General features: G+C 38.4%; 1 protein-coding gene across 1 annotated transcript; it reads left to right on the forward strand.

The window, feature by feature from the left end:
- The first annotated feature begins 7,310 nt into the window (after positions 1-7,310).
- On the forward strand, positions 7,311-10,969 carry LOC135769429 (extracellular calcium-sensing receptor-like). The gene is made up of 6 exons (XM_073815654.1): positions 7,311-7,483; positions 7,710-7,998; positions 8,082-8,834; positions 8,940-9,167; positions 9,788-9,911; positions 10,065-10,969. Exons 1-6 carry the CDS (start codon positions 7,353-7,355, stop codon positions 10,967-10,969), a joined length of 2,430 nt encoding a protein of 809 aa, XP_073671755.1. The 5' UTR covers positions 7,311-7,352.
- Positions 10,970-11,568: the final 599 nt, after the last annotated feature.

An 11,568-nucleotide genomic window follows, 5' to 3' on the forward strand; every position in this document is an offset into this window, starting at 1 on the left:
GATCGACTTCATACCACGTCGCATTGCTGCAGTAATTCAGGCAAAAGGAGCCCCAACTAAGTATTGAGTGCTGTACATTGGAGGTCTACACAGGTCCAAAAATTTGTACCCAAACCCGAAGAGACCCGTAAATGTGCTACACTGAACTGACCCGGACCTGTCTATTATTTTGAAAGTTGGACCCGGAATCGACGCGGACCTGTCAATTATTTAAAAGCCGGACACAGACCCAACTGGACCCGATCGGCAAATATTCTTCAGCTAAATCAGGGGTGGGGAACCCTGGTCCTGGAGGGCCACTGTCCTGCAGAGTTTTGTTCCAACCCTAATTAAACACACCTGAAAAATCAAATGAAAGTCTTCAGGATCACTTGGAAATTAAATTCAGGTGTGTTTGATTAGGGTTGGAACTAAACTCTGCAGGACAGTGGCCCTCCAGGACCCAGGGTTCGCCACTCCTGAGCTAAATGCTAATAATAATAATAATTCATTACATTTATATAGCGCTTTTCTCAGTACTCAAAGCGCTTTACATATGAACGGGGAATCTCCTCAACCACCACCAATGTGCAGCATCCACCTGGATGATGTGACGGCAGCCATATTGCGCCAGAACGCCCACCACACACCAGCTTATTAGTGGAGAGGAGATCGAGTGATATAGCCAATTAGTATGAGGGATGATTAGTAGGCCAATGGGCAAGTTGGGCCAGGATGCCGGGGCATACCCCTACTCTTTTCGAAGGACATCCTGGGATTTTTAATGACCACAGAGAGTCAGGACCTCGGTTTAACATCTCATCCGAAGGACAGTGCTTTTTGACAGTATAGTGTCCCCGTCACTATACTGGGGTGTTAGGACCCACACAGACCACAGAGTGAGCACCCCCTGCTGGTCTCACTAACACCTCTACCAGCAGCAACCTGGTTTTTCCCAGGTGGTCTCCCATCCAAGTACTGACCAGGCTCAGCCCTGCTTAGCTTCAGTGGGCAAGCTGTCTTGGGCTACAGGGTGATATGGCTGCTGGCCACTTAATAATAAGTCAATAAACAAGTAGCGAAAATTTACTTTTTGTTTTACCCATATAGCCTTCTCCGTCCTTGTGCCTGATTGTGATGCACAATCCTCCTTGCCAAGAAAGTTCCATCCATGTTATTCCTCTATTTTGCCGATTGAAATGCTTAATCCACTCATTATTCCAGCTTTTAAAGTCCACTTAAAGTCACGTTGATGAATAAAGCAGTTTTGCATTTTTTGTTTCTCGAGTAAACTTGCATAATACTTATATATATATATATATATATATATATATATATATATATATATATATATATATATATATATATATATATATAATATAAATAAACTTTGCCTATTTGGATTATAATAACGATTGCTCGTTCAGTGCCATGGCTGCTGATGTTAGCTTTACTGTGCTCTTGCAGCAGAGTCTGTGCGTAAACTTTAGATATAACAGAAAGACGGTCAATTTATAATATTATTATAAAAATTGGAGAAAGTGCAAAGTAGTCTACAGTGCCAAGCGTGCGGTATGGTGGAATAAGTCGCCCCTTCTAAATAAAAGAGCCAGTTGTCAAAGGTAAAGTCATTGCGTCACTGCAGAAGCTGACTGGTAGCCATAGAAACATTACAAGAGCACATGCACGTTAGCTGCCTGGGTGGAGCATCCAAAAATAAACTTTTTAACGCAATGAGCTTCAAAGAAAATATGTATGAAAAAGATTTTGTTGCTGTTTTTGAAATATTTTTTTAAATGTGGGTCAGTGTTAATTTTGGCAGCAAATTCTGATTTAGTCTTAGTCTTAGTCTTTTGAATAACACACCATTTAGTTTTAGTCTTATTTTAGTCATCTGAAATATTTTAGTCTTAAGCCCTATTCGCACGGGATTAGTATTACCTGGTGACCTCTAGTGATTTGTAATAATTACAGAGGTTGTCTGTGATCTTAATCCCGTGCGAATCGGCCATGTCTGTAATTTGTAAAGTAAAAATTCCTCCGCAAATGACCTACCATATTTCGCCGAACACCGAGGTCCTCTGATAATATTAGTCCCGTGCGAATAGGCATCTCTGTAATTTGGCCAACATTTGTTACCAGTGAGCCTTTTTTATTTATTTATTTTCTCAGTTTCTGCGCCTCTCGCACTGCAGCTGTGAAGCGCACATACAGAGACACATCCCTTCGATTTTTTTGGCTTTCATTGTGAAACTTGAGGACTTTATTAGTATATTTCTAATTTTAAACTTCTAATCAGTCTCTCTCGTCCATCTTGATGATTAAAAATATGCAGAACTGTCAATATTTGCGATCTCTAAGTTTAGGTGGAGCTATGGATGTCGTGGTAAAGGAATTTAATTTGCGGTGATTTTGCGTGGCTTACTAGCGTGGTATACCTTGTTTATTAAAATAAGATTATTACTTAAATCCAAAACAACGAGATGCACTGAGGTAGAACGCAGGGTGCTATCTTTCCCCTATGAGAATATATATATTATATTAAAGAACATTGTTTAGGCTTGAAGGCAATACATATTAGGACATTTTCAATTTGTATCTATAACGTTTGAAATTAAGTTGTAAGATCATTTTTAGTCATTTGGCTTTTTTCATCATTTCAGAACAAGCTTAACTGCTATTCATAATAACTTATATTATATTCCGTGTGTTCCTTGGTTGAAAATATGTAGAAATATATGCGAGTAAAAAAGTACAGAACAAAAACATTTAGCTCACGCGGAGCGAACGAAAAGCCGTTAATAAAGCAGACTCTCCGTGCTGAAACAGTCGAGTCGGCAGATGATCATGTTAATGTTTCACGCAGATATTGTTGATGAAAAACTTGCATATCTAAATGCCCAGGCGAGAGTCAAGTGTTCGTTGCGGTTCAGTCAGTTAATATACAGCCAGACGTTACATTGGCTGCTGCCTCCTCGTCCACGGAGCGGAGAAATTCGGTTTTTATTAAAAGCGGTTTTAATGCTGGTAAGCAATCATATTTTGGCGCCTTGTATTTGTGTTGATCAGATAGTTAAAAGTAATTTTAATCTTTAAAACGGCATCTAGAGGCAGAAGACGCTAATTCTGTCATCTCAGTTTCACTTTTTTCCCCACACGTTCACTCACTGTATGATTTAACGAAATATGATTTGGTAAAGGTACCTTTTACAGCATGTCGCGGTGTTGCGTGATAGTGTTATGCAAAGCCTCAACATTATATCAGGGAGATAAGTCAGTAAATTTGGGTGAAATCACAGGCTTTGCTTATCCCGTGCGAACCGGCCACACGAAACTCAGACGTAGGGAGGTAATTTCTAAATCACACAGGGTCCCCAGGTAATACTAATCCCGTGCGAATAGTACATTAGTCTAGTTTTAGTCGACGAAATATCATAAGAGTTTTAGTTTATTCTAGTCTTAAGTTTTTTAGTCTGTTATGGAATGGTATTAAGGTTTGAATATGCAATACAGAGACAGATTTAATGGTTGTTATAGAAAACACGTATTTTATTTTATTCTTAATGTCAAAAAAACTGACCGGGGCTTTTTCACAAAAGATAATCACATAAAATAAGCATAAGGCCCGCTCTACCTAAAAAATATACATGGTCCCTGAAAAAGATATGCATTCTCCCTAAATGACATGCACACACAGATACACACGCGCGCAGACACACAGACAGAGACACACACACGCACTTACACACGCACTTTGTCCAGTCATGTAAAACCACAACATATACTATAATAGTAACGTTACACATTTCATTCAATTTGAGGACACTGGATATTTATACTCAGTATTAATTCAGACAACCCAATACAATCAATACAGTTCAGATGTGTATTCTTTTCAATGTTATTCCAAGTTTAGCGAAAACACGGTGGTTTATCTTATAAAATAACCTTAGCGTGCATGTTTACCTTCGCATGTATTTCTGGATGAGTCGTCTTTACAGGCTGTCGTCTTGTCATATTTGAAGTGTGACCAGATTAAACGCTAGCTCTGACATTGTTGTTGTTAATGAGACATGTCTTCGGATCGGGTGCACCGCAAAACGTTAGCATGTTGCTAACAAGCGAAGTCAACTGAAATCAGCCAAAGCTGGGTAACGAAGACTGTAATATGATGTAATTTTTATAAACTAAATATAATGTAAACAACCTGTTGTGAAAACGAACTTTGCCGCAGGTTTTTAAAATGCCTCTACTGCCTGCGTAGATCAACCTACCCTCAAAGATTCGCTCTGATTGGATTTCTTCCCAACTTGTCCCACAAAATGAGTAGCTCTGATTGGATCTCTTCTCCATTCGTCCCTCCCTAACATTTTCGTCTTATTTTTATTCGTTGACTAAAGTGTCAGTTATATTTCGTTACAGTCTTCGTCATCATATCTGACTTTTATTTAGTTTTTATTTAGTTTTTGTCCGTGAAAAAAGGTTCGTTGACGATTTTTCGTCATCGTCTTCGTCAACGAAATTAACACTGATGTGGGTGTGTGTTCTCCGAGTCCGATAGACTGGGGTATTACCCACAATGTTAAACAGACCCGGGACCCAAAGTAATAAATTGGGACCCGAGCCGGACCTGAATTTTGGCCAGAATTTTGTGATCGCAGTGTACATGATGGATTGTATTCTGATGGTAATTATTTAAGATACGAGGGTGCTAGGCCATTTAAGGCTTTGTGGGCGATTAGTAATATTTGAAATTGTATGCGATATTTAACTGATAGCCAGTGTGAAGATGCCAAAATTGGACTTAATTGGTCATACTTTTTAGATCGAGTAAGCACTCTTCCAACAGCGTTTTGAACTAGCTGAAGCTTGTTTACCTGATTTGCGTGACATCCCCTGAGTAACGAGTTACAATAGTCTATTCTAGAGGTCATAAAAGTGTGGATAAGCTTCTCTGTGTCAGATGTAGATAACCTATGGCGTATTGTTTAGATATTTCTAAGATGAAAGATTGCTGTGCGGCAGATGTTGGTGATAAGACTATCGAAGGATAAATTGCTCTCGAGCACCATACCTAAGTTCTTAACCGGGGAAGATGGGACCACAGTGCAGCCATCTATGGGGAACTTGTAATCTGACATATTATGTTTGGAGCGATTCGGTTTGATAATAAGTATCTCTGTCTTATTGGAATTTAGCATAAGGAAATTATGTGCCATCCAGTTCCTAATATTGCTAATGCAGTCTGTTAGCTTAGAAAACTGGTGAGTTTTGCTAGGATGTATCATCCGCATAGCAGTGAAAACTTATGTTATGTTTCCTGATAATGTCTCCTAGAGGTAACATATATAACGAGAATAGGATAGGACCTAAAACTGAACCCTGTGGTACGCCGTATTTAACCAGGGAGTGATATGACTCTTCCTAATTTACATAAACAAAGTGGTAGGAATTGGTTAGATACGATCTAAACCAGGCTAACGCCTGACCACTTATACCAACATAGCTTTCTAGTCTATTGAGTAGGATTGTGTGATCTATTGTGTCAAAGGCTGCACTAAGGTCTAGTAGTATAAGAATCGAGATTTCACCACCATCGGATGTTAAAAGGAGGTCATTTGTAACTCTAAGCAGTGCTGTCTCTGTGCTAGGGTGGGGTCTGAATCCTGATTGGAACTTTTCATATGTACTATTATTCACTAAGAATGTGCATAGCTGGCTTATCACTGCCTTTTTTAATATCTTATAAAGAAAAGGGAGATTTGAGATTGGTCTAAAGTTATTAAGATCTCCCTGGTCAAGGTGTGGTTTAATGAGCGGTCTAATAACTGCTAATTTGAAAGCTGTTCGAACGTATCCTACTTCTAGCGATGAGTTAAAGATATTTAGTACTGGGTCTGACACTACAGGGAACACCTCTAAAAGACGTTTTGTGGAAACGGGGTCTAATATACAGGACAATGATTTGGACGATGTTGTTAATTTAGAGAGCTCTTTTATTGTAGTAGATTTATATGACTCAAGATATTCATCTGAGTTTTATCCGGTAATGTATTGTTTTCTAATTTTATGTTAATAAGATTTGTACGAGACGAGGTAAACAGTGCTCTGTATTTGTTTGTTCGAGGAACAGACACAGTCAAAATGTTTTGATACTCTGGTAAAATAGACTCTGTGTGCTGGGATATATGTGATCTTGACATGTCTGTTTCCTGACTTGGGCCTTGGATAGTCAGACAATATCACCATGGTGTTACGGATGTCAGCGCAAATGCCCCTGGCGTTCAATCATCTCACTCACCCAAATTCTAATACGAACTACATTCCCCATCACGCCCCACGCTCTGTTGATTACACACCACCTGTTGCTCATCACCGGGCCTATATACATGGGGCTCACGTGCATGCTCATTGCGAAATCTTGTTTGCCCCGTGCTGCATTACCGAGCGTTATTTCCCCGTATACCCATGTTTTGTTTACCTGGTGTTTATTTATGACTGTCTATTTGATTACTGATGTGTTGCCGCCCCCTGACCTCTGACTCTATTCTCATTTATGATTGTAAGCTGCCTGACCCGATACTGGGGCCTGTTTTAAAAAGGTGATTACGTGAAAACTCTGAGTTTGTTAACCCTGAAATGAGGGAAACTCAGAGTTTTCCATTTCAAAAAGGGAGGTAGGTTAAACCTGGGACAGCAGGGTAAGTCAAGCCTGTTTCAGAAGGAGAGATAACTTATACTCAGAGTCTGTTTCCGGGGTAACTTACTCCATGAACCTAACCAGGTCGGGAGCAGGCACCAAATTCTAAATGTATGTTACATTTCAACTGCAAATATGATGCACTTTCAATAAAGATAAATGTTTCTATGGGTGAAATGCTCCTTTAAAAATAGACATTTCAGGCTTTCTTTGGATATGTGTATCATGTATGTATGACGAGTATTCGCGAAGTTTCAATTAATTTTTGTAACGTGTTTTGGGAGACAGTGTTTGCACACCAATCTATCAGACAGAAAACTGTATATAATGACATTTAGTCTGAAGCAACAAGAGCACTCAACACTTTGGAGACAACACACCCAAAGAGAAAGCATACCTCCAGTCAGACAAAAAGGAGTGTCAGTATATTTAACTATATTCCAAACTTGCACTCTATTCCGCCCCTGTTTGACCTGCCTCATGCCCTCCCCTATGAGGTCATTAGCCACAACAATTCATCCATAATAATTATGTGTATAAAAGTGCAGTTACTTTATCGGGTCAATTGCATTTGGCAGATGCAGCTGAACTCATCATGGGGGTGCTTATCTTTCTATGCACACTTCTCATCCTTTACCATTATGCAAATGCAGATAACAATCTTTGCAGAATAATGGGAGACCCCAAAAACCCACTACTGTCCAAGGATGGAGACATAACTATTGGAACTCTTCTTTCAATCCACAGTAAAGAAACATTATCTTCATCTGAGTTTACAGAAAAACCTCAGTTTATATGCTCCAGGTTTGTAATATTGGAATGTAAATAAAAAATTACAGCAGTCAATATATTTAATACAAACTGAACTTTTAAATGTAAACTAAACTGTAGTACATGTATTTACAACTTAGACATTTTTCAAAATATAAATTATATTTTATATTAAGTAGTATAAACACACATATTCCTCCTACCTTGTTTATCTGTTTAGTTAGTACTCATTAAAGCTACGGATTTATTGTTTTCACAGTGTAAATGTACAAGTTTTCCGAATGGCTCAAATCATTATCTTTGCTATTGATGAGATTAACAGAAGTGAAAATTTGCTTCCAAATGTTTCTATCGGCTATAAAATCTTTGACACCTGTGGATCAAGACTGTCTTCTATGAGTGCAACTATGGCAGTGATGAATGGTCAGGAGTTTGCAGCAGGAGACAGATGCAATGGACAGCCTCCTATACATGCTATTATAGGGGAGTCAGAGAGCTCTGCCACAGTGATTTTGTCCAGAACCACAGGACCTTTCAGAATTCCAGTGGTAAGGGATGAGAACACGATTTCACACAGAATTCCCTAACAGATTTTTTTACTATTACAATTTTTTTACTGTGCTTTTTTCAGATAAGTCACTCAGCCACGTGTGAGTGTCTCAGTAATAGGAGAGATTACCCTTCATTTTTCAGGACTATTGCTAGTGATTATCACCAGAGCAGAGCACTTGCATACATAGTCAAACACTTTGGCTGGACTTGGGTTGGAGCTGTGAACAGTGACAATGATTATGGAAACAATGGAATGGCCATATTTCTGAATACAGCACAGGAGGAGGGAATTTGTGTCGAGTACTCTGTGAAATTTTACAGAACAGAGCATGAAAAACTCCTAAAAGTGGTTAACATCATAAAACAAAGCACCGCAAAAGTCATTGTTGCATTTCTTGCCAGTTTTGAGATGAACATTCTACTAGAACAGCTATACATTCAGAACATTACAGGCATCCAAATGATTGGTGTAGAGGCATGGATAACAGCAAAGTGGTTGATCACACCAAAGAGTTTTCAAGTGCTGGGAGGGTCACTAGGGTTTGCACTGAGAAAAAATAAAATTGATGGGTTTTTAGATTATGTAATTAAAGAATTCTGGGAAACAGCTTTTCCATGCTTACAGAGAGATGGAAATTCATCTCAGTATGTAGAAATTTGCAGCAGGTATCAGGATCTGTTTGTGCTTAAAAATATCACCGAAGATGTGCCTGAGCAAAGATATACAAGTAATGTCTACAAAGCAGTGTATGCTGTGGCTCATGCATTACACAATCTACTGAAGTGTAAGGAACAAGGTTGTGAGAAAGGCCTGACAATACAACCACAGCAGGTAAAAAACTAAGATAGAGAAAGATTTCTGTTTGTATATGCATGGACATTCATTTAATATGTATAAATTCTTCAGTAATGATGTTTAAAAATCTATTTTCACTAGGTGGTTGAGGCTTTAAAAAAAGTGAATTTCACTGTAAAGTTTGGAGATCGTGTGTGGTTTGACAGCACTGGTGCTACAGTAGCCCAGTATGAAGTTGTAAACTGGCAGCAGGACTCAGATGGATCAATCCAGTTTAAAGCTGTGGGTTACTATGATGCCTCACTGCCCCCTGACCAGCGCTTTGTACTTAACACTGAAAACATAATCTGGGCTGGAGGACAGCTGAAGGTAAATTAGCATAACCTAGCTGTTTGTAATAAATGGGGGAACTAAAAGAAAATATCTAAAAAAGAAGTCTTGCATTGTCCTATATGTGAAGGGATTAAAAGCCACTGCATTATAAAAGGATATATGATTATACACATGATTTTATAACAGTGCCCACTGTCAACAGTGTTTCCACACCCAAAACCATTTTTATTTGTATACCATAAACTTCTAGTAAGTTTGAAAGAAAAATTGCGACAGACTTCTTTACAACTTAGTGAATCAATTAAGGAAAAATAATTAGTTATAATGGTTAACCGAATAAAGATGTTTTTAATAAGCTAAAATTTCACCCCTTATATATTGTCAGGTTTAAGTTACATTTAATCATTTAAATTTAGACTTGAGGTTGCCAAATCAACAGCAAAGGGCAGTGATCAGTGAAAAGATCATCATAGCTGCTGAACGCGCAGAGCAGTTATGCTTAATTTCCTATACATCACAAATGACTTTGTTCCCACAAAATAAATCAATACTGATTCCATATTAAGTTTCAAAATTGTCTCAGTAATACTGAAACATTCATTTAAATTCTATACAGTCCATATAATAAGCTATGTACAATATTTTTTTCCATGTAGAAGCCAAGGTCTGTGTGCAGTGAGAGTTGTCCTCCAGGTACAAGGAAGGCTGCACAGAAAGGAAGACCTGTTTGCTGTTATGACTGTATTACATGTGCAGATGGAGAAATCAGTAATGAGACAGGTAAACTTCAGACAATCTCCAAGGTCAAAAGAAATCTGGCTAGTTGCTATTTTTGTGTTTTCCATTTATTGTTTAGTCTGCAGTTTAAAATCAAAGGTGTTCATACTTAAAATGTTTTGTCTCTAACTACAGTGATCACAACTTCCTTTCCAGATTCAAATAACTGCCAGCAGTGTCCAGGGGAATACTGGTCTAATACTGAGAACACTGAATGTGTGTTAAAGGCTGTAGAGTTTCTGTCATTCACAGAAGTTATGGGTATAGTGTTAGTCTTTTTCTCTCTGTTTGGAGTAGGAATAACTTTGGTCTTGGTCATCCTGTTTTACAGTAAGAAGGACACTCCCATAGTAAAAGCAAACAACTCAGAGCTGAGCTTTTTGTTGCTTTTCTCATTGATTCTGTGTTTTCTCTGTTCACTTACTTTCATTGGTCGCCCCACTAGGTGGTCCTGTATGTTGCGTCACACAGCATTTGGGATCGCTTTTGTCCTCTGTATCTCCTGTGTTTTAGGGAAAACAATAGTGGTGTTAATGGCATTCAAGGCCACACTTCCAGGAAGTAATGTCATGAAATGGTTTGGGCCTGCACAACAGAGACTCAGTGTTTTTACCTTTACACTTATACAAGTTCTTATCTGTGTGCTTTGGCTAACAATATCTCCTCCTTTCCCCTATAAAAATATGAAATATTATAAAGAAAAAATCATTTTTGAATGCAGTCTGGGTTCTACTATAGGGTTTTGGGCTGTGTTGGGTTATATTGGTCTTCTGGCTCTTTTGTGCTTCATTTTAGCTTTTCTCGCCCGGACGCTGCCTGATAACTTTAATGAAGCTAAATTCATCACATTCAGTATGCTCATATTCTGTGCTGTATGGATCACATTTATCCCAGCTTATGTCAGCTCTCCTGGAAAATTTACTGTAGCTGTGGAGATATTTGCTATTTTAGCCTCAAGCTTTAGTTTACTAATTTGCATATTTGCACCCAAATGTTACATCATTCTGTTTAAGCCCAAACAAAATACTAAGCAGCATTTGATGAGAAAAAACACAAACTAAGTCATTTTGAGAAATAAACTAACCTGGCCATACAAACTTTGCCGTGTTTGATCATTGTTCAAAAAACAAATGTATGATATAGTCTATAGAATATTTGGTTGGTTTTTGATAAATGTCACTGTATCAATTAAAATGGATTAAATTTAGAGAAAGCATGGCATCAAAAACTGCTATTCATAGATTTATAGATTTAATGTTTATTTAACTCAGCAGTGCACTCTGCTGTTTATTTGTGAACTTCAAATGTAAATTCCGGGTGTGCATCATACATTTTGAAAAGTTTAGCTGCTGGCTCTTTGATCGCCTCCTGGTGGCTGGCTGCAGAACAAGTCATAAACCCCACCCTCTCCATGCAAACAAATGGGACTCAGGTCCAAATAAAAAAAATAAAGACAATAAACAAAAATGTATTGATACTCTTGTAAAATAGACTCTATGTGCTGGAATATATGAGATCTTGACATGTCAAGGCAGCTAACAGACGGACGGGTTAACCGATTTGTCTGTTTCCTGACCTGGGCCCTGGATAGTCAGACAATATCACCATGGTGTTACGGATGTCAGCGCAAACGCCCCTGGCTTTCAATCATCTCACTCAC

Source organism: Paramisgurnus dabryanus, chromosome 9 (assembly GCF_030506205.2).
Source record: "Paramisgurnus dabryanus chromosome 9, PD_genome_1.1, whole genome shotgun sequence".
Taxonomy (NCBI): domain Eukaryota; kingdom Metazoa; phylum Chordata; class Actinopteri; order Cypriniformes; family Cobitidae; genus Paramisgurnus; species Paramisgurnus dabryanus.